Source organism: Choristoneura fumiferana, chromosome 17, assembly GCF_025370935.1.
Source record: "Choristoneura fumiferana chromosome 17, NRCan_CFum_1, whole genome shotgun sequence".
NCBI lineage: Eukaryota > Metazoa > Arthropoda > Insecta > Lepidoptera > Tortricidae > Choristoneura > Choristoneura fumiferana.
The window spans coordinates 16,793,676-16,817,840 of record NC_133488.1 but is presented as its reverse complement, the minus strand read 5'-3'; the positions used below and the strand labels follow the sequence as shown (position 1 = coordinate 16,817,840).

Below are 24,165 nucleotides of genomic sequence, written 5' to 3'. Positions count from 1 at the left end.
TCAACATCAGTTCACTTCTTCAGGACGGCAAGCTCTTCATCGAGCTGCCGAGCGCTATCCCTCCATGGATGAAGCGCGACCCGGACCAGTACTGCATTGACACCTTCATTACTCAGGACCCGGAGACCAAGAAGAACTTCACCAGGCTTGATGCGCTCGTACTGCTTCGCCAATGAGGACGAAGAGCACAACTATACAGTAGTTACGTTTGTAAGTAAGAGCATATCTTTTTTTCTCTCGCTCCATTACTATCAGGTGAGATGGATATAAATTTTTGGACACTTTTGAAATAAAATTCAAAACTCCCGTCACAAATTTCAAATTTGTAGCTCAGGAAACACTCATTGTGTAATTCAGATAAAAATAGATTTACCTATGTGAATTAAATAAAGAGTTAGGAATTTGGTCTTTAAAAAAAATTTACTTTCGTTCTGCTGTCAATATTTCATCACGACCAACGTGGGTTTACTTATAATCCTACCTTGTATCCAATTCGAACTGGCTATTTATAGAATCCAATTAATCCAAATGAGTATTTTATAAACAAAAACAACAATATTGTTAAAGTAGTTTGGTAGGTAACTGTTTATGCAAATTCATGGCACCAAATATCACTAAATATGACCGCATATACATATACGTGCCTCACAGAACAAACTGAAAAATTTTTGTGCAATCACAATATTCAAAAAAGAATATGCATGTGGTTGTTCGCCTAGTGACCCACCGACTAAGTCAGTTGACATCGAAATTGGGGAACTCGTCTAAATTTAATATGGTTAGCTTTGATAAATAGTCCAGAACGTCCGAATGATGTCTCTGCTGACTGCTAATGGTCCTGAAGTTTTTGTATGATCTAGGGGTTAAGCATTTAGCCTATCCCGCACTTTAAATGGCCAAGTCATCAATGATTTTGAGGATGTGTAAAATCTTGTCTCATTCATAAAAAAATACTCACATTCATAAAAAAAATATGACCCTGCTGCTTGTTCACGTCCACGTGCGGCTTTTAGTCGCGTTCCGGTTCATTACTATTCATGGACTAAATGTTGCATGATTTAATATAAATAACTTTTATTTTAACTTAACCCTCAAGGTCTAATGAATAAATACAAAACCCCGACTAACTGACTCATGAATGCTCTCGCCTAAATCCTCACACATAAAACTCTATTTTTTTGCATAGAGTTTGCATTAGTAGAAAGCATGGAATAAGGACGAATTCGATAGAACTTTCACACATTTAAATTTGCGATCGTAAGCTAAGTAGTGATTGCTACGAATAAAATAATACTAAATTGTAATAAACATTAAACATTTAAATTGTTGCAGGCATGCTGATTTCCTGCGTATTCTTCATCGTAACAATAGCAGTGTACGCGTGGCTACCGAGAACTCCAAAATCTGCACGGGCGCGTTTTGATGGTCTACCTGGCCTGCATGTGCGTTGGGTTCGCCTTCTCTCTCCTCCATGCAGATATTGCTGACTGTGGATAATATCACCATCAACGTCTGCCTTGGACTCAGTAAGTATTGATTCAACCACGTTTTATTATATAAGTCTGCTGCTGCTACAGACTAGGTTTACCCCGATACGCACGATTTAACATTCTCTTCATATCGTCATATATCTATCTTATGTTACGCGCCATTTCACTTAGTTGGCAAATTATCTAAGTAGTCGTTATAACATTACCATCCCATCTCAAATATAACATCAACATCCCATAACAAATATATCTAGTGTAAGTATGTAATTAGCCGTGAATCATTCTAAACTGTTAAAGTTGTTCAATTTTACGAAGCCATCATTGAACCTATATCGTGTTACCAATGAACTAATCATCATGCCTGCATGATTTGCTTACTCAAGCCGCTCTAATCCTTATCATCTAGCATTAGATAAACTGATTGCTTGTGTGTCTTCCATGTTTCATAAAAATTGCATGGTCAATTAATTTTAAGCATTATTAATTATTAATTGTTTATCATTATTTAGTATTTGAATCAAACACGTTATAGCTTGTGTGTGTATTTTATAGGATGTTAAACTAATAACTTAGGTGTCCTACGAGTATAAACCACTACGTAGAATGACTCAATTAGGCCAAGTCTCACTACTTTTCAGAACGGTTGATTTGCGGAAAAAGTTCTGCTTCGAGTTAACTTCAGAAGTAAATTTCATTAGACTTCGTTCTGAAATGCTTCCATTGAAGCGGAGCAGAGCGAAGACATGCATAAGCGACCAATCATGTTTTAGCTGAAAGCCACTGCTCATTAAAAAACTGGCCAAGTAGAAACTGGAGTCGCGCACTGAGGGTTCCGTACGAATTTGTAGTACCACCTATATTATGAGAACTTATTTCAAATAAAAACCTTCAAATAAAATAAATATCTAAATCAATTCCCAGACGATAAAGATATCAAATAGGGTAGCTGTCATTATATCGAAATTTGTTACGTCGATTTTCATTTCATCGCAAACTATTCCACGAATTTCATTACCTTTTTTTTCTAATCACATAATCTTCAATTCATTACTTTTTTATATAATCGAGCAACTTCATCGTAAATCGTTTCGAATGTGTCTCAAATCGTAGCGTAACGATTCACCGAATTTACCTGACATAGAATTATAAGTTATTAATACTATCAAATTATCGAAACATGATTCACAGACGGTACGTCCTATATATTATTATTGCCAAGAACAATGTTTCATCGCGGTCACGATTCATCGAACGATGCATTTGTTATTGCAGCACGTTTAGAAAATATATTGTGGTCAGTCGTAAGTTAATACAATTATCCTTTAAGTATTTAAGAATCCATCAGCAAAGATCATTTGTGAAGCAATATTATCCGAGCTTCTATAAAAAAAATACCTAACATCGAAGGCCTTAGCCTTCTAAACCTAACCTATCCGAGTCGCTTCTGCTCCGAACCGTCTTGCTTACTCGCTTCGCTCGCTCGCACAAATCAAATGGTTTTTTTTTGCGTTTGGCACGGGTGATATTATACCATCTAATATTAAATTAGTGTTTCGACGAAACGTATTGTCATAGAAACGTATTATCAATTATAGTAAATTGGTGAAACGATTTTCTGTGTTATAAGAATTTTAGGACCTGAAACTTGCGATGAACCAAAATTATAGTAAAGGTGATTCGATGAACGACTAGTTATGTCGATGTACAAATAAAATGATGATTCTTGTGTAAAAGGTAATTCGAGCAATTGTATGAGCGATGAAACGAAGTACGATAAATGATTTCTAAGTGATAACAAAATTCTGCGAATAGTGTTATGGGAAACGATAATCGATGAAACAATTTTCGGTAAAATGATGGATTACCTATCAAATGACATAAACAATTAAAAAAAAAAACAGGTAAGTACTACTGAAATATTTTTTTTTCGGTCGGTTAAATTAAAAGCTGTGTAAATGTGCAAAGCCATGAAGTTAAAAGTACGTAATTAAGGTTCATTCTGTTTTTAACCCCCGACGCAAAAAGAGGGGTGTTATAAGTTGTCCGCTATGTGTGTCTGTTTGTCTATCTGTTTGTCTCTCTGTGTGTCTGTCTGTGGCACCGTAACTCTTAAACGGATGGACCAATTTGAATGCAGTTCTTAGACCATGTTTCATCAAAATCGGTTCAACGGTTTTTGAGACATTGAACTTTGAAGTGGCAAAGTCGGGGGTTTTCCAACGTTTTGTTGGTTAGGTTAGTTAATTGTGGTTTTTAATTACTTTGGTAGAAAGGTGTGTTTTCGTCGCAGCAAATCGGCGATCGCGTCCCTATGGACACTGCTGGCTTAAATTTACGGTGTATAGTATAATTAGTAGTAAAATTTGTTTAATTACTTCACACCCTTCCACTATGCCCTTAAACTGGTGAATTTCGTTAAAAACCGGAAAGAGTTTTCCGGTCCGGCATCGACTTAGTGCGGCGACCGGTGGCATGATACGCGCTTTTTCTCTGTTCATTGCGTGTGCTGGAAGGTAACCAAAGTGCGACAAGCGCTATATCCGCGCAATGAACAGTAACAGAACCTTGTGGGAGTTTCACCTTAGGATTATTTTAAAATTTATGACGGTGGAAGCATTCTACACTTCCACTGAACGTAGATATAGTTTAGATATAGTTAGTGTTTAGTATTGTAACTAAGGGACTGTATTATTATTATTATTATTTTTTGTAAAAAAAAACTTTAATTTTATACTTATAGTTTTTAAGTATTTTATTTGTAACTAATGCCAATGCAGTTTACACAAGGGAAAAATCACTTATGTGCCTAGCTAATACTTCTATTGATTCATCTACGGTACAACACAATACAAAACACAGAGTTGGTTGGTTATGATTCTATTTGTTTTTTCCTTGATAATAATGGCAGAGACAATGAGCTGAGACGTGTTAATGAAGGGAACCAACAAATTAAGGAAAATACATTTATGTTTTACCGTGATATCGAAACTAGTTCATTCATTAAAGGCTACAATGATGGAGTCAAGTTGACGGCACAGGGGACTCGGCAGCTTGCTCGGATAAAGAATCAGTTCCACAACCATGAGTTTACAGTGACCGTACTCGATAGCGACGGCGTAAATTATTTGTATGCAGAATTGTACAGCGCCTCTACAAATAATTTACGCCGTCGCTATCGAGTACGGTCACTGTAAACTCATGCTAGTGGTACTGAGGCCGTATTGCCTAACAATCAAATCGTCACTACTTTGAAAAAATCTCATATCTAAAATCAATATGTCAACAAAATTGAACCTTGATGTAATGTCTATAAAGTTCACCCAGAAAAATTACCTATTTTGGGCTACGAGTTTTTTTAAAAGTAGTGGTAGTGACGAAATGACAGTTTTCGCATAAAAAAACTGTCACTTGATTGCGATCGCTAGCGTCAGAAACGTTAGACAATACGGCCTCATGTTAGCTATTCAACGCCGCGTGCATGCACAAGCTTTCGCATTTATAATAGTACCTGGACGACCGAGCTTTGCTCGGGCTGAAACTCGACAACAATCGTTTTCTCAGAGATAAGAAGACCAAGCTAGATCGATTTTTCATCCCAGAACACTCCTACATACCAAATTTCATCGAGAGTTTCCGAGTTTCCGAGATCCCCGAATATATATTATGCAAGAATACTTACAGGTATTACATTAGTATCTAGTACTTACTTGTGAGTAGTTTAATTATGATTATTACTTAATTCCTCTAGTTACTACATTTTGAGTTGTGTTTTTTTTTAAAAGGACTGTTGTTCTTGGCCTCTGATGGTTTTTTAAGGACTGACGTGGTCTTTCCAACATGATGTGACGTAAAAATCCGCTTGATTACATTTGCCTCCCTTAGCGTCTTGGCTAATAGCCTAAATAGCAGTAACTCCCTTTGGCATGCTAAGACACAAATAAGGGATATACGTATGCTAAGATTAAATTTCTCTTGCTAAGTAACTTGCTAAGCGGCACATCTGGCAGCAGCTCGCTCTCTCTCAGTCATCTGAATTCTAAGGTGTCTAGTGTTGTTGCGTTTTATCGTCACTAAAAAATCGCTATTTGGGCCATTTTTATTTTGTTGTCGTTTTTTTTTTCATTTTGAGTTCCTCATTTTATACTAAATTTTCAGTTTAGTTACGAAATTTCCATACATTTTGTGTAACTCAATGGAAAAATTTGTAGGACATAATGTGAAATTGGGCTTACCATAGTAAGAATATGCAACTTTACCAATTCACCAAATTGCATTGAAATCTGAGAAAAGAAAAAATAAAAAATGGCCCATTTACCATACAGCAACAGTAGCTCGACGACATATTTAATTATTTAAGACAAATTGATATCATAAGTAAATAATGTCTTCAATTTCCCGTGAGCATGAAAAATTTGTGCACTCAATTAATGCCGTTGCAAATAGAAATAGTTTTAGTCAAATGACAAATGTCAGACTTGGCGCCGTCCCAATTATTAGGAAATAGCCGATAACAGAATGAAACAAGTTTATTTTCGTGATTTAATCTAGTCTTACCACACTTATGATAGTTTTCATCTACATCTGTAGGCCTATTGGTACCTATCTACCATCGACACTATCAATCGCGCAAGCCATGACAACATTATAATTGCGGAATGCGATAATTAGGTTAAGTTTACTTTAAGTTTTCTTTTTTAACTGTTTTATTTTTTATTTTTGTGGCAATAAATGATTTCTTTGTGAGTCCAACAATAGACATAAACATAAGTATTTATGGCAACTTTCTACTAATTTTTAGTACTTATTACTTTAACTTCTTTATTGTACAAAAGGGTGCAGATGGTATTTTTTTATACATTAGTATGTCGTTCATATTTATTTTCTTTCATTTGTTTCAGATATATAATTAAAGATGTACATGATGATTTCATCTGTCACCTGATAATGAATTGTGAAAAAGTCCTTTGCTTTTATAACAATTACCTGGTGTTCTGCCTTTTCGCAGAAATTCGTTTTGCCGAAGATTCACTTTGACAACTAACTATTACCAAATTTTTGTATGACAACGTGTCATTTGGTCGAATTATTATATAGCAGAATATCATAATGACTCAAAACGTTTGTAAAACTTATCATTTACAACTACAAACTATTAAACGAATAATGTTTCGTCAGTGTAACAGTTCCCTTTTCATACATAAGCCAACTTTTTACTTATTTAAAGTAAGTACAGTTACACACCGTTTTTTCAATTGGCAATATGAATTACAAATAAGAGTTTTGTGATAAGAATAGCAACAGAAATCTAATGTGTGGCAAAGTCCAGTTAGGTGCGACGACGGAGGAGGAGCGTGTTAGGGTAACCGTGAGCAAACAGCGCACGAAGCGGAGCGAGCGAAGCGAGCGTGCCGCGGCAGCGGCCGGCGAATGCCAGAAACGTATTTTTTTTTTAATTTCTTTTTAAATATCTAAAACATGAGTTTAATGAAAAATATTATTGAACTGAAAATGGCATTCTTGTAAATAAATAGTTTTCAAAATTTGACCGAAGACCCAGTAATTGCCGGTTTTTCGATATCTAACACACACATTTGGTACAAGATTGATACCGTGATCATTGCCGTTTTGTATCAATAGGTCAAACATTGTCATAAGGGCGTTTGTCACAAACGCTTTATTAGTGCACAAACAAAAACAACGGAAATGTTGCACTTACCCATATTGTTTATTATATTACATAGTTACTAAGTGAAACCCTTATTTTATTCAATAAAACATTTGGGAAACATTGTACAAAGAAATGAATATTACGCCAACCAAAGATTCTACTAACCGAAAGTTGTCATTTTCAAAAGTGACTTTATAACAAACAGACCCAACGTACAGTTGGTAACTGTGAGGTTGGAAAAAAAAACTAATTCTTTTAATAAGTTGGCATTCGGCGAAATGACATTCTGTGAAAAGTTGGTTGGGAACTAATATTCGGCGAAACATTTTTCTGCGAAAAATTAGAGAACCCAATTACCTACTGTAGATTTTATTAAGATTTACAAATTAAATTATATATGACATAAACATAAAAAAGGTATATTACTTAGGTACAATAAAATTAAATAAGCTAAAACTATAATAAACCTAAAAATGGACCCTGCGGTATGGTAACAAAGATGCTGGCAGCATTTCCCTTGGTATTGATCTATCAAGTTTTTTTTTACTTACATTTATTGTTTCTCTTGTTGTCACGAGATCATAAGGTTGCAGTAAAATATTTTCCCAGTTGTTATAATTAGAAATTTTATGTTTTGTGATCTTGCAACATTAACGGTTGCGAGGTTTTAAATTGCTGTAGGCTGGAAATTTATCACTAAATTAAAAATAAGTACTATTTTGTTTCAGCATTCGTGATCTACTTTGCACTGCTCTCCGCATTCTTCTGGCTTAATGTCATGTGCTTTGATATTTGGTGGACCTTTAGGTAAGACTAAAAATAAATAGGCTGCTGAAAGCATAATCCTTTATTTTATTTTTGTAGTTGTCGTGGGACAAGTGGGATACTTTAACAAGCTAATAAAAAAAAGTCGTGGAAAAATAAGTGAAGTTTATCATTTATGGAAAAAAATCTCAAGTCTACTTATGTCTTTCTTCTACGTACCGTGCGACTATTAGGTAACTGGCATTTTCGTCTCCAAAAAAAAAATAACACCCAAATCAAATTCTTATTAAATTAAACTCCAACTTCCTGACAATTTTCTCACTTACTCGTAGGTACTTTTAAAGACCTATAGGTACTTATAATGTTACATCACATACAATGTGTTAAACCTGTTAAGAATCGAGAGTAGAATCTAAAACGCTATTTTTTTAATGAAGCTGCATGGTGTGTATTTTTAATCTCGATTTAGTGTTAAGCTCAGTTCAGTGGTGCCAAAATGTATGGATGGTGTCATATTTAAATCAGATTTAACTACTAAATCTAGATTACTATTTACTAGCTAGTGACTATAAATAGGAACTTAAATACTTTTTTTCACTGTCATTTAAAGTCACGATAAGTAGTTAATTATAGTTACGTGGTATTATTAAGAAATATAGATCATGCCGTGTGAATTAATGATCTATGCTGATGCAATCGATTATCCGAGGCCCTGGACAAGGCGCAGCGTAAACGCTACACGACGCGCATTTAGAGAACTGCATAAGACTAATTTATTAATACCTAATCAAAATTAGTCTAATCAAAATAATTGAATTAATGCATTATATTTTTCAGAATTAACTGAGCTAGAAACACCAAAGTATCACATAAAGTTCACCTTTTATAGCCTCAAGTCAAAACAAAAACAAAAAATAACGTAGTACATACTTACTTATCGAATGTGTAAGACGCCTTCACCGTCAATCATAATACTTAAGCAAACAAAGCATGCAATTATAGCATCTTAAGCAAATATACCTTATTATTACCGTTCAATTATATATAGAATGCTAAAGAACCAATTAACTTTTACGAAAAATTGTAGGAGGGATACAAATTGGAGGTGTAAGGTATGGTTCTTTTGTATAAGTTGCTCTTCTCGACGTAACGGTTCCCGTAAATGAGCAACCATCTTAAAAACCTAAAACCATCTAAAACTGTTGGCGGTATTGTTTGTGCTAGCAAACACTTTACTTGATGCCAAACTTCATCAACTGTGACAGCTGTTTAAAACTGTCGGAAAATATTTTTTGCCATTACATTAATACTTTTTAGGGTTCCGGAGCCAAAATGGAAAAAACGGAACCCTTATATTTTCGCCATGTCTGTCTGTCTGTCTGTCCCTTGGCCGGTTTTTTGATAGAATAAATAGACACATGCAAGGAATATTATCGTAACTCACTTTTTGACAATTTTGAGTTACAATCATATGTTTATTTATACAATATTTTTTTAGGTCTTATCCTTGTATCACAACTCCTTTGCGTTTAAAAGTTAGAGCATGGAAAAACATTGTAAGTAAATGCATTGGGATGAATAAAATACTAACTTTAGTTACGCCATATAAATAGTCCTTTCAAACTATCTTTGTCGCAATTTAAAGAAAAAAAGAAAGAAAATGATTTATTTATAACAGCAATGACACATACCTAATTAGTAAAAATAACAATAAGACATTTTGCCGCTATAAAAAGGTCCCGGCTCAGCATATCGCTGATAATTCGCTGATAAATTAAATAAAAAAAAAATAAAAAAATTACATTTTTATTCCTCGACATAACTCCATACTAGCAATAAATGACAAAGAGAATTGTATGTCTGAGTTATAACACAATTTTTCAAACTTAATGTTCTAATGTTGTAGAATATCATCGTTAGTCATCAAAAAAGGTAAAAATATGTATTTGTGACAAAACAATCATAAAATTCTTTAGTTTTAGCTTTGTTGATTACAATGTACACAGCGGTTTTGTACCAAGACTTAACATGTTTTTAATAATAAAAAATATAAATCTTTAGTTTGATGTGCCGGGGTAAAGTTAGTGAAAATGAGTTACGATGATATTCCTTGCAGGCGTCACAGCAGGCGTCGAAATGGTCATCTTACAATTAATTATATTTTATTAAGTTTATGCTTAATTATAGTTTATTGCACAAGAATCACAATAAGTTTTGAACATACGCCTACCGTGAGACTCACTCATATTGCAACATTGTAACGGATCATATATTGTAACGGATAACTCACGTCTTAAACCGAGTTTAGCTCGACATGTTTGTATGTTTATCGTAAGCCAACTCATACGGATCGTTACTTGAGGGCGGATTCACACCACCATCCTTGTCATTTATCTTCTGTGCCTAAACTATTGATTAATCGAGCCTTGACGATTTGTGATCCGAGATTTGTGGATCGTGAACTGGGTCATGTGAGACTAGTTTTGGAAAGCAATGGGTACAACTGGAGGCAGTGCAACCGTGTGGCGAAAATGGCGGCTCGTCAAAGGCCAGTGGAAGCTGAGAGGCTTCCGGTATATTTACCGTTCATAAAGGGGATAACAGATAAAATCGGGCACTTGTTGCGCCGAAGATATAGCATCAAGTCGATTTTCCGTCCTCATATGCAGCTTAGACATTTGGTGCGATCGCCGAAGGTTAAGGAGCCCCTGAGTGGTCCCGGGGTATACATGATTCCGTGTTCGTATGGCAAGAGCTATATCGGTGAGACTGGGCGTAACGTGTCTACTAGGGTATCGGAGCACATACGTATAGTATGAGGAAACAGGACGACGGGCTCTGCTAGCATTCAATGGACTCGGATTTGACGCATTATATCAGATTTGATAAGGTGTCTGTACTTGCGAGAGAAAAGATTTTTCATTCCGCGGAAAGTGCCTGAAGGCATTGAGATTAGTCGTCATCCGAATTTTAACCGGGATTGCGGTTGGTCGGTACCCCTGAGTTGGAAAACAGTATTAAAACTCGTGCTGTGTCATCGGTTGGTGTGAACGTGCCTTTACGGAGCGATGTTGTTAGTGTTGTGTGTTACCCTACATTAGACATTACAATAAAATGTCGATAAAAATGCGGGTAGTTGTGCGCCGGTGTTAGTTTCGTCGGGCAGTCGCGCGAGCAGAGCGGTGGCGCGCAGTGTGCGTGTCGCGTGGTCCTGAGAAGTAAGGGCTACGAAATAGCCCGAAACATGTCTAGCTAAACTCGGTTTAAGACGTGAGTTATCCGTTACAATATCATTTAATCACAATAAGTAAAGAAATATAACAATTCGTTTAAATAAACGGTTTCAAATATACGTAACTGGAGTTGTTGTCTTGTCATGTTCTGTTGGGGTTGGTGTTGAGGTTTGAGGATGTCCTGAATGAATTATATGAACTCAGAATATTACATATCACAGCGTAAGGCTGCATTTCCGCCAGAGATGAGCGAGGATGTAATAATAATAATAATAAAATTTATTTATTTAGATAACTAGGATCCATCAGTTGTTAGTATTACTTATAAATATGTTAGGTACATGGTGTTAGTTAAATGTACGATGCTTACCATAGTGTTAGTGAAACAAACAAAAATAAAGAAAAATCAAATAAAGAAAATAAAATAGTTCAGCACTTTTACTAGTACATAGGCTTGTTTGTCAGTACATGAATCATATGACAATGATTCAGATACTGACAATCAAACCTATCTGCGAATGCCCTCAGGATGCCGTTGGCGCTCCCCTCCACCCTCCGCACTAGGGATGTGCACCGCTTGCGCATGATTGTGTAAAAGCAGTCCACTCTTGCTGCAGCAAACATCCCCGATGCACTGCAGAACCGTGGAAGCCCCATCAACACCCTGAAAGCATTGTTGTACTGAACACGTAGGGCGCTGTATTGCCTTTGCGCACACGCGATCCACAGACTGCTCGTATAAAAATTGGTACAAAAGGCTCTAAAAAGAGTCAGTTAAGGAAGATGTGTGGCGAGGAATGTGTCTATCATGAACCAGTAGAAACGCTTAATTTACCTATCGTCGCACAGTCCGCTCTGGTGGAAACAGCTGAGCGAAGCGAGGCGAGGTAAGGGGCCATTCATTTATTACGTAAGACGATTAAGGGGGGACGGTCGACCATGTCTTATTTTTTCTTACAAGGGGGTGGGAGGAATCTTGATAGTTCTTACGTAAGATCACAAAAAAGGGCAAAGTTAAGTTTATACTTTGAAAAATCGCGCGTATAGGTAAACGATTTCTATGGCAACGGATCACTGCACCTGCACTTCTCGGGAACTGACCCCGCTTTTAAACTAGTCGTCACTTGTTTTGCGAAGACAGCACGTCGCTAAATATCCAAACGTGTATTCATTTTTCCTTTAGATCTTACGTAATACATATGGCACAGAGGGGGAGGGGGTCGCCCATTCTCATTTTTTCTTACATGGGGGAGAGTCGGTTAAAAACTGTCAAAAATCGTCTTACGTAATAAATGAATGACCCCTAAGTGAAGCATTCCTATTGGTTCGTGAAAAATACGTTCCTCTCAATTTTCTGGTTGAAACGCCTAAAGCGAAACCGTGGCGAAGATTTACCTAAGGGGCTGCAGGGCTACTATGAAACTCGAAACTCGAAATTCGTGTCGTGTGGTCCCTCTGACACTTACACTATTTAATACGAGAGCGAGAGGGACCGCACGACACGAACTTCGAGTTTCGAGTTTCGTAGTAGCCCTGCGGGCCCTATACTACTACTACGAGTGCAAAATTTACTCGGGATTTCAGTCTTGGTCCAGAGGTTAGAGACGCGTTGTATTTGTTTTATCATAAGTTAGTTAGGACTGATTCTCTGGTTTTCACGGAGTCTTGTTTAAATCCTCAATGAACTAAAGTGACATCTTTAGATAGATAGATATACTGGTATGTATAAGGTAATCCAGTTAGGTATACGTAATGAAACACAACCGCTAGTACGAGAGCTCGTTTATTACTGCGCGTGTCGCGCGCCGCGCACACACACATGCACGCATACACACACGCATACACAGCATTCCCTCCACCTTTAGTTTCCAATTCTGTTGACAACATCAAAAGACACCATTATATAAATAAGTAGTTATAGATTTTACACTAAAGCTTATAGCTAACATTTTTATTTCTGGGTCTCAAAAGTATGCCATGGGAAGTGAGCCGCCCCGCGTCATTGCGCGTTTCTGGCTTTTCTGGCTCCGCCGTGGCCGTCACAGCATGCTCAGTTCCCACGTCCCGGCCATCTGACCCCACCATCACTCCCTCCTCCGAAGCCTCTTGCCACTCATCTACTTCTTGGTCATGTGGATTTCCATCCAACATAGAATCTACTTGAGCCGCCTGATCGGGAGGGGATGAGGGTGCCGTATCTAAAATAACATTATCAGATTGCGTGATTAAATCGTCATCATCAGGAATAAATGGACCGGTAGTTATGGGTTCATTACATATTACATTATTCGTGTATCGCAATAATTGGTCAATATGTCGTTTACAATGAGTATTACATTTCTCTAACTTTACAGTATATAATCTGCAACCATTTTTTTTTATTATTTCGCCTTTGGTCCAAAATGGTTTCCGGTTTTGAAAACATTTTACCCATACAACCTCTCCCACTGAAAATGACCTGGCGTTTTTTTCATTTTTCGACCATTCCGGGCCAGCTGGTGGTCCTATTGGCCCACGCTTCCTCAAGGGGAGGATCAAGTCCAGTCTACTCCGCAATTCACGGCCGAACATCATTTTTGCTGGCGATAATCCTGTCAAGCTGTGTGCGGTATTGCGATACTCGAATAAATATTCCTGCAATTTTTCATTCTTTGTACTAACATTGGTTTCTAGTTGCATAATACGCTTAATCATGTTTTTACAAATTTTTACAAAAGATTCGCCTTGACCATTACTGCTAGGATGATATATTGGGGACGTCATGTGCTGAATCCCGTTAGATTCACAAAATTCACTAAATTCTCTTGAAGCAATTTTGGGGTCATTGTCCGATACAATTAGTCTAGGCAGCCCGAACCTTGAATTTAAAGCTTTAATAGTTGTAATTAAATTAATAGTTGAAGTGCCAGTGCCCATATCCACGCATTCTATCCATTTTGTAAGTGCGTCAACAACTACCAAATACGTCCTTTGTCCTATTGACATATAATCGATATGGAGCCGACTCCAGGGCGCGTCAGGCTGCGGCCAGCTCGCGGGCGGCGCGCAGGGCGGGGTCGGCCGCAGCGCGCTGCAAACGCCGCACGCGCCGATCAGCTGTTCGATGTCGCGGTCGATGCCCGGCCACCACATGCGAGCGCGCGCCCTGCTTTTTGTTTTCACTATCCCTTGATGAGTGTTATGCAATTCTAGTAGCAACTGATGTCTGTAAACCGACGGAATAACGACTCGATGTCCGCGAAGTAAACAATTGTCTTCAATTTCTAGGTCATTCCTGCAACGAAAATAGGGCACGACCTTTGGACATTTAATTTTCTTAGGCCACCCGTTTTCGATATACTTAGCGACTGTATTTATTGTTTGGTCTTTCATAGACGCCTCCCGCAAATCACGATACGTCACCGGCAGACTACGAAGTTGTAGTGAATTTATACCTATATGAGAGCAACGAATTTCTAATTTCTCCGAATCAGTTTTCCGTACGGGCGCGCGTGAAAGATAATCTGCGACCTGGTTTTGCTTGCCCGACATGTATTGTATGGTAAAATTATACCCCGATAAGAAAATCGCGTATCTCACTAACCGTGACGCGGTCGTGACCGAAATCCCATTTTTATTCCCAAAAATCGCTAGTAGTGGCCTGTGGTCTGTTTTTAAAATAAAAGGCTGCTGTCGACCGTACAAGTATTGGTGGAATTTTTTTACTCCAAATATAATAGCTGTAGCCTCTTTGTGTAACTGGCTATAGTTACGTTCTGCCGTCGACAACGTTCTAGAACCAAAAGCTAGTGGGCGTTCCACCCCGTCTACCGATATTTGTGACAGAACTGCACCCAGACCTTCCGGACCCGCATCCACCGTCAGTAACAACTGCGCTGTAGGGTCAAAGTGCGCTAGCACCCGCTCCGAAGCCAGCTCGCTTTTTATGCACTCGAACGCCGCTTGTTGCCGCTCCGTCCATTCCCACCGCGCGCCCGTGCGCAATAACTCGTGCAAAGGACTTAATATCGCAGACGCATTAGGTACAAAATTGCGATAATAATTGATCATACCTAGGAAACGTTTTAATTCAGTTATGTTGCATGGGCGCGGTGCTTTCTCGATGGCGTCAACTTTGCTAGTACACTTACGTAACCCGTTTTTATCTATAGTGTGACCTAAATACGTGACACTATTCTGGAATAGAGCACATTTCTTGCTTTCGAGCCTAAGACCTGCTTTTTGGAATCGCTGAAAAACCTGTTCCAGCCGTTCTAAATGAACTTTTTTATTAGGGCCGGTCACACACACGTCATCAAGAAAAACCGAAACTCCTTCAATCCCTGCTAGTAAATTTTCCATCGTTCTTTGGAATATAGCGGGTGCACTGGCCAACCCAAATACTAACCGTGTATACATAAATAATCCTTTATGCGTATTTATGGTCGTAAGTTTCTGCGCCGACTTCGATAACATCAACTGATTGTAAGCCTGACTGCAATCTAATTTTGAAAATTGTTCTCCCCCGCTTAATTTCGCAAATACCTCTTCAATGCGAGGTAAGGGGTATTTATCTACATGAATGTGCTTATTCAATGTTACCGAATAATCGGCGCAAATTCTAACGCTGCCGTTGGATTTGCGCACCGGCACTATGGGAGTTGCGTAATCGGAATGGGTCACCGGTACTAAAATACCTACTTCAACGAGCCTATTCAACTCTGTTTCAACTTGATCTTTAATCGCGAAAGGAATCGGGCGTGCTTTGCAAAACTTAGGCTGAACGTCTTCTTTTAATCGTAACATAACCTCTAACCCTTTATAACATCCTAGCTCGTTTTTGAATACATCGTTGTAACCGCTAAGTAATTTTATAACATCGACATCATTTGATGTCATTACTTCTATTTTATTATTTATCGTATTACAAGTATTTTCTGTCGTGAATGACACGCCAAATGTGGTCATAAAATCACGCCCTAAAAGGGGGGGGCCTCCGTTTTCAATAACATAAAAGGTGATCGTATGTTTTACCTCATTAAACGTGATAGGTAGTGAACAATAGCCCACGGGCGTGATTTTGTGGCCATTGTAAAAACACATTTTTAAATCGCACTTTTGCAAGTGATACTTAGAAAAATACTGTTCATGAAATGTTTTTGCCATGACACATGTACCCGATCCAGAGTCAAGCTCCATTTTAAATTCACGCTCATTAATTACCACTGACACTAAAAAGGGTTTATTATTTACGCACCTCATACTGAACAGCTTACACTCCTCGCAGTCGTGGTCACATTCCTGCTGCTCGGGGCATGCCTCCAAGCTGTTCAAGTTGACACTACACACCTTGCGGAGATGGCCCTTGTTTTTACACCTCTTGCAACGATAGCTCCTATATTTACACCTATCCGCCGAATGACTCTTTAAGCCACAAACCGAGCACGAATCTGACTCGCGATGCTGTTCCTGTGTTGCGGCGCGAAGGGCACGGGCGCCGCCACCAGTGCCGGCGTGCCTCACGCTCGCCTTGAACAGTGGTTCTTCCTTCACCATGACCTTCGGGGTTTCGCTAGCTTTCGCCTCCCTAGCGCAGGCTGCCTTCTGTGCCGTCTCCAACGCGTCAGCGAACGTCAGCGTGGACAGGTCTTTGTCGAACAGCCGATCCCGTTCTGGGCCTGATCTGAACCCTAGTACGAACCGATCACGTAGCAACACTGTAAGCTCCGTCCCAAAGCCGCAATGCACGGCTAATCCCCTTAACCGTGCCGCCCATTCTTCACAACTTTCGCCCTCGAGTTTGACCGCCTCGTAAAACTTGCTACGATCGGCGAAAGTAGACCTCTTCGGGGTAAAATGCTTATTTAGCTCTTCCACCAGTTCTTCGTATTTGGCCGCTTCGACCTTCTTAGGGTGCAATAGATTGCTAACCAGACGATAAGTATCGTCAGACAAGCTCGTTAGCAAAATGGCGCTTTTTTTCTCTTCCTTGATGTCATTTAAGGTTATAAACATCGACAATCTTCCCGAAAAAATCGCCCATTCCTGGTTTTTGTAGTCGAAGCTCCCCAGTGTTCCAACGTAACCGTTCATTTTGTCCTGTGGGTAATTCGGATCCGTTGTCGTCGCCAATTGGTATGTATAAGGTAATCCAGTTAGGTATACGTAATGAAACACAACCGCTAGTACGAGAGCTCGTTTATTACTGCGCGTGTCGCGCGCCGCGCACACACACATGCACGCATACACACACGCATACACAGCAGATTTCAGTCTTGGTCCAGAGGTTTAGAGACGCGTTGTATTTGTTTTATCATAAGTAAGTTAGGACGCATTCTCTGGTTTTCACGGAGTCTTGTTTAAATCCTCAATGAACTAAAGTGACATCTTTAGATAGATAGATATACTTAATCTTTATTTTCAAAACAAAGACATGGCTTAGTAGCTAAAGAGTAATAAAACTAACAATTAAATAAAAACATAATAAACAGATCAGACACATAAATGAGAAGCCATGTGATGCACTGAAGAACAGGTACTAGCTCAGCATTGTGCTGCGGTAAGCCGCAGCGCTGGTATTCTGCCCCATACCGAGTACCCAGTACCCATACCGAGTAGGAGCCGACCACGTGATACTTAAACTCAGCGCAATCTCGTCATCAATGAGTTTTATTATTCCGTGGGATCGTAAAGTAGCAAAATTTATTTAAGTATTTATTATATTTAAAATGTAGAAAAAAAGTGTGAGGTGTGAGTGAGGGGGGTTCAGAAAAGTTCAAGATAAGAGTCTCCTGGAAGAGACATAAGTGCAATCTTTAGATCACATTGTTTAAAGCTTACTGTCAGACCTTCTACACGAGCGGTCTGTGGGCGTGTTCAATATAACGACGCGTTCAAGAGGTTGTTCGGGCTGCGGCGATACTGCAGCGCTTCGGCAATGTTTGCAGAAGCGCAAACAGATTGCTTTCCGACAATCATGAGGAAAAGAGTTACATCTTTAGCCAATCGGCTTCGCCACAGCTCGAACAGCATCCTGAGCGTGCTGGCGCAGCGCTGTGACTCGCCCATGATGGATCGATGGGTGCGGCTGCACGCGCCAGTCGCCGCCGTGCCTCGCCGCTTCTAGATTTTATATGTTACTTACCCTATACTTAAGTACTTGTAAACTAACACTATGGATTTTTAGGTACGATATAAATTTTTGAATTTGAATTTGATTGCAGTGGTAAACGCGGCCTGTCACTAGAGAGGTGGTCGATGCGCGCGCGTTTCTGCGCGTACGCAGCCTACGCGTTCGGGTTCCCGACGGGCCTGACTGTGCTGCTGGCTGCGCTAGAATTCTCCGGTCTGCCAGCGCACCCCCTGATGCCCATGCTGCAAGATCAGGGCTGCTTCTTATACGGTTAGTATATTTATCATCAAATGTTTTTTCTCTAAATTGTACATTATTTTAAGACTTATGTCCATTTCCGCTGAGCTATTGCAACACAGCCGAGTTTAGTGATAGATACAAAGCAGTTTGTCAGTATCTTTTTCATGCAGTTATTTCAAACCGTTTCTACTTAATCATATATTAAATATCTTTGCCATAATAAGCGCTTGACGCGCTTCGGATTCAAATAAGTATTTTATACGCGCTTCTTTAGCTGATAATTGTACCATCTGCTTAAATTTATTTCATTCTGCTTTCCGTTTTCAAAGGTCGCCTGGAAGAGATCGCCCAATAGCAATAAGGCCGCCAGTTGTTTAGCGTATAAATTTACATAATTTACGACCCGGGTAAGAAATTTTTTGCAAAATTCATGCAAATCAGAAGATATGACGCTCCATGCAAAAAGGCAATAGAATAGAATATAACCCGGTTTAGATCTATCACGTCTAATATAAAAGCAATAGAATAAATCAAAATAAATTCACCAAAAAATCAATTACCCATTTAAATTCTTCAGCATAAAATAAAAAGCTTATTTGTTTTTTCAGGCAGGAGCAAGTTAATCTACCTATACGGTCCCATCGTCATTCTGTGCATCGCTAACATGGTGTTCTTTATTCTGACGGCCTGGAAAATCAACCAGATCAAGAAACAGACGCAGAAGACCCTCAAATCTAAAGACAGCTGCAGCACAGATCAGCAAAGAACTGATAAGCAACGGTAATACCTGTACCTAATGAACTAAAACAATTACTTAGGTAGCTCACCCGCGACCTTATGATAGCCACGTTTACATATGCAAGAATGCATGTTCATGCGGTTCCTCCACCTCCGCACTTTAAGAACACACACAAATCATACAAACCCATCTATCACCACCACCACACTAACCTGTCTCGTCTCGAACTCAACCAGAGCTCATCTTCAGAGCAACACAACCGTACACCATGCTACCAGATGTTAGATTAAACATTTGGGTTGGGTTGGGTGTAAAATCTGGTAGCATGGTGTACGGTTGTGTTGCTCTGAAGATGAGCTCTGGTTGAGTTCGAAATACGTTAGTGTAGTGTAGTGGTGGTGATAGATGGGTTTGAGTGATTTGTATGTGTTCTTATAGTGTGTAAGGTGGAGGAACTGCATGCTGGCTATCATAAGGTTGCGGATGAGCAAAGTATGGATATGGACATCAGCAAAGTAACGCCTGATTCAATAAATTAACTAAGAATATAATCGGTCAAGATCACAAAACCTAAAATATCTTCTCTCTGAAATACTACAGATTCCTGCTCTACTTGAAGCTCTTCACTGTTATGGGAATAAACTGGATCTTGGAGGTAGTCAGCGCCCTCTATCCCCAAGCTAACAACGTGTGGCGTTTCGTCGATGCCTACAACGTCATGATTGGTTTCTTCATCTTCGTAATCTTTGTCTGCAAAAAAGAAGATCATACGTCTCATGAAAAAGAGGTTCGTTGCAGTTACAAATAATTTTAGTCATCATCATCATTAGGTAATATCAGCTGTAGGACGTCCACTGTTGGACATAGGTCTCCCCCATAAAAACAATTTATCATTTTAGTATCATGTTTATACGTTCTCTTCGTTCATGTAATAATGGAGATGAAAGGTGTCTTTAAAATTATTATTATCATCTTCGTTGTCGTATTAATTTCATCAATCATAAGTAATGATAATGCATCATCAACCTTCATCATTATTCAATATTCAAGATCATTATTCAAGAGTCATTCTCATTTTACCATTTTGTGTCTAGGTTCAATGAGATGTTCCAAATCTCTCAAAGTGATAGCGGAGATTTGAGGACGATAGGCAACAGGGATGTGAAGAACTGGAAGGAATATCAACAGCAAAGAGGCAGTCTTGACACAGTACGAACATCCATTTGTTGCGACTCTGATAATATTAGGACTACTAAAACATCCAGTTTTTAGGCATACATTAGCATAAACACAAGTCTTAAAAGACAGACTCTCAATGACAATGTGGGTTTTACAAAACCAAAGATTATGTCATTATTGAGTCATTGGTCAAAATTAATTTAACAAGTACCTAATGCAATTACAGTTGTTTAAAATTAGATATTAGTAGATCCTTTATATCAGAGAGTCACCGAAAAAACCTGAAGAATAAAAGTAAAATGTTAAAGGTACACGGTTTTTTATCGGTTTTAACTTTATCTTGGAGTGTACCGAAACTAATAAGCTTTTTGTGTTTATGACTAACATACAGTTATTAATACTAACAGTAACAAAAAATAACATGTGCTCGACGAGTTTTGGTAATACCTAGGTACTTAAACAAAACTAAAAACAAAAAAATTGGCATGATTTGGATTTGCAACGCTTTATGAAGACCACCGAATATGTTTTTTTTTTTACTTTAACCATGTTCATAGGAACGACGTGAACTAAAATTTGTTTGTTACCATATCGCACTGCTGGGATAAATCACACATTCATATTTTTGCTCCATAACAGGAAAGGTTTAATTATCATTGGTATCGATACAATTTAATACCTACTGAAACAAGTAGGTAAGTAATATAGAAGGTTAAAAAAAACATGACCTTGCATTTAATTTTCTAAACAATGGCGTCGAACATCAAAGCCATATCAATCCATTTAATGAAAGAAGTAAAGAAAATGTTTATACAACAAGGTAGGTATACACTTACGTATTACTTAAAGCCGAAAAGGCTGGCAGCACAGCAATGCTGAGGTATGGAACCAGAGCGCTGATGCTACGTGTAAGGCATTTAGCTAGTAGTAGTATTTATTTAGTTGTAGTTGTAGTATTATTATTAGGAACAGATACAAATTACAAACAGATACTATTGTAATTGACAAATTTATACTACACAATCAAAGTTTGTAACTTAACTACAACTGTCCACAACAATCATTATGTGGCTAAAGGAGCATGCAAGATGAAATAAGTTAAATACTACATTATTGGTAAAATAAACTAACTAAGTATCTAAAACTAACGTCACAGTGGATTTAAATGTTTTTATTGACATTGAAAATATGTCACATTCTGAACATATCTTATTAAATGTACGACACAGGCGGGAGATTGGACAATTAGCGGATACATTATTATTACTGAGCGGGCAAGAAAACAATTGAGGGTGCCGGATAGGCCGTGTGCCACATTTAAATTTCTGCCTCATCGATTGAACATGTATGTATATAAAATTGAAAACAATTGACAAATGGAAATAGCAAAATTTTAAGGTTGCACTCATAGACTTAATAAACATTTACCTAGAAGTGATTTATTTGCACTTGAGTAGCTTGATTTTGTCAATAACCGAACACACGTATATTAAACGCACATTAGAGTTGTGTTACTAATTCACGAATACTTGACAGGTGTTCACGTTGGCTAATATCTTCAACTGAATCTAGTACGTTAAAATAAGATGGCAACACATGGACCATGTGACATGGTGCTCACTATAAATCTGAGAATACACATTTTGTCAGTCAGTAGCTCGCACATTTTCGCGCAAGTAGCTCGTATGGTACCGTAGTCCCTGCCGTGCCCGATTTTAAAATAGGATGCTTACATTTCTTTTGGGTGTCGTAAATGTAACTCAGGGACCAGTAGCCCATTTCACGAAGCTACAAGTTCCAATTTACAAACGGTAGTCTCTTTTCAATGCATACTTTCAAACAAAGACTACCGCTTGTAAATTGTAGGTTGTAGCTTCGGGAAATAAGGCACTGAAGTGAGAGTGAGTAGCATACTCTTAAATGCCAACTACAAACTCTGGACTCCAGCACTGCGGCGTGGAAGACAAACACCAAGAAACCACCACAATATTTTTATAAAGAAGTCATCAAGGTTTAAACCTTCAGATCCTCAACCAACAACGACTACACTGTCAAGAGTGTAACGACTTAGAAGAGAAGAGATCGTGTGCTTGTGTTACATTTGTATGAAGTGTTACTTATACCGGTCGTGGCCTGTAATATTGAGCAAATAATTAAAACATTGATCGTACTCGTGAAACTAAACAACATTAGTTCAGCGACTTTAAAAAATAATGGATTGTTTAGATTTTCCCTTTTTCATACAAATTAAATACTGTCATCAATGTACGCCATCCTAAAACACACACACAACAGTAACTGACGTCGCCTGTCACGCTACAAACATCAACCATTTTGCTTTACATTGCTTCTTCGAATAAACTTTAATGTGTAAAAAAAAAAACAATTATTTTAAAAGTCGCTGAACTAATGTTGTTCATTTTGACGAGTATGATCTATGTTTTAATTATTTGCTCGTATTACAGGCCACACCCGGTATTCAGTCACCTGCATTAATATCTGCCATAGCGGAGCATGCAAAAATATCTGACACTTATCTGACACAAAAATATTTGACACCGGTCCTAGAATAGAGTCTTCTGATGTTTATGCACGCTTTGCTTGTCAAATATTGGTACTAATGACCATAATACTGACACAAACAGCTAAATAAGCTCGCAAAAAATGTGCAGGCTACGACATATACAGTCTCGGTGTTACTCGTATCTTATGGTGTGTTTTCCACTAGTTCCATTGACAGTCTATTATAGACTCTAATATTTATTAGTATTAGACCTGAATTAGCTAACATGAGAGCTGCCTTTTAACTAGGATCTATATTTGTCTGATGTGATGTGTTCTGGCCCTATACAACGAAGTGTAAAATTCGAACTTTGTATCTTGCCATCCCGCTGATGCTAATATTTTATTAATACGTGAGAGGGACGGTACGGATATGAACTTCGATTTTCGAATTTCGTAGTAGCCACCCTGATCCGCTCCAACGCTTGTCGATTCATGTTGTCGCGTTATTGTATAAACACTACGTTACATCATATGTATTTGGACGATCGTATCTGATAATATTTTAGATCATTAAGTTGTCAAGACAGAGACATGCAGTGTGTGTTTCTCTAACAAACCTCGTCTGCAGAGCTATCGCTGCACTGGCAGGCAAGACCCATTCGGTCGTGTGCATGCTACGGAGTCAAGGATCTTGATGTTGGTTCTCGTTAGAGAAACACCCCCAAGCTGAGCACGAGCCTGTGAGCCAGTTACTACGAAGTGCAAATTCGGACTTCGTGTCTTGCCATCCCGCTGACGCTATATTATTTAAAACGAGAGTGAGAGGGACGGTACGATACCAACTTCGATTTTCAAATTTCGTAGTAGCCCCTCAGAGGCCTTTTTGTCTAACACACTCGAACGCACAATCATTTTCACATTTCCTTCTGTTACGCGTAACACCAGTGGGAAGAAAGTGATAGTGCATGTGATTGCCAGCGCCCGGGAGTTAGACAATGAAGTCAACTGTTATCGGAATGGCTCTGTGTGACAAAATCGAAGCCGTCACGTTAGAGCGTGTCTGATAAATAATGCTAACAGTTCTAAACGTATAACAGCGATACCGTTCTGGCGCGTCACAACACGTCTATCCATATCTAATCAGCTATACGCCTTTGCAAAAGTGCTTTCCCATCTTTTCGCTGTCTGTATCGTTACTCAATTATGGTCTTGCGCAGGTACCACCAGCTGTGCGG

The 24,165-nt window shown here is 38.6% G+C and overlaps 3 protein-coding genes and 1 long non-coding RNA gene across 8 annotated transcripts in view; 2 read left to right on the top strand and 2 right to left on the bottom strand.

The window, feature by feature from the left end:
- Positions 1–176, top strand: part of LOC141437111 (probable G-protein coupled receptor Mth-like 3) — a 19,915-nt gene extending 19,739 nt beyond the window's left edge. Inside the window, exon 6 of the mRNA XM_074100333.1 lies at positions 11–176. Coding sequence (XP_073956434.1) covers positions 11–176 — 166 coding nt within the window. The remainder of the gene's footprint in view (positions 1–10) is intronic.
- The window catches only part of LOC141436862 (uncharacterized), a 281,086-nt gene that overhangs the window by 118,884 nt on the left and 138,037 nt on the right, over positions 1–24,165 (bottom strand). The gene's annotated exons all lie outside the window — the stretch shown is intronic.
- Positions 1,417–24,165, top strand: part of LOC141436859 (G-protein coupled receptor Mth2-like) — a 25,984-nt gene continuing 3,235 nt past the window's right edge. The window contains exons 1-7 of one of the 5 annotated variants that reach the window (XR_012452343.1): positions 1,417–1,526; positions 7,887–7,965; positions 18,359–18,537; positions 19,116–19,287; positions 19,847–20,033; positions 20,341–20,455; positions 24,148–24,165. Coding sequence is in view for 1 of the 5 variants with exons in the window: in XM_074099941.1 (XP_073956042.1) it covers positions 1,472–1,526; positions 7,887–7,965; positions 18,359–18,537; positions 19,116–19,287; positions 19,847–20,033 (672 nt within the window). In the remaining 4 variants the exon portion in view is untranslated. Of the gene's footprint in view, positions 1,527–7,886; positions 7,966–18,358; positions 18,538–19,115; positions 19,288–19,846; positions 20,034–20,340; positions 20,734–24,147 lie in introns of all 5 variants that reach the window. The other 4 variants (XR_012452341.1, XR_012452342.1, XR_012452340.1 and 1 more) reach the window with 4 other exon arrangements.
- Positions 12,924–17,394, bottom strand: LOC141436767 (uncharacterized). Its single transcript, XM_074099805.1, has 2 exons — positions 16,393–17,394; positions 12,924–13,030 (listed from the first exon to the last, which is right to left on the bottom strand). The coding sequence occupies exons 1-2, from the start codon at positions 17,370–17,372 to the stop codon at positions 13,018–13,020; spliced, it is 993 nt and encodes a 330-aa protein (XP_073955906.1). The 5' UTR covers positions 17,373–17,394; the 3' UTR covers positions 12,924–13,017.

Excerpts from the sequence above, each read along its gene's own strand:
- LOC141436767 (XM_074099805.1), bottom strand. The coding sequence starts at position 17,372 with ATGTGTGTGTGCGCGGCGCGCGACACGCGCAGTAATAAACGAGCTCTC.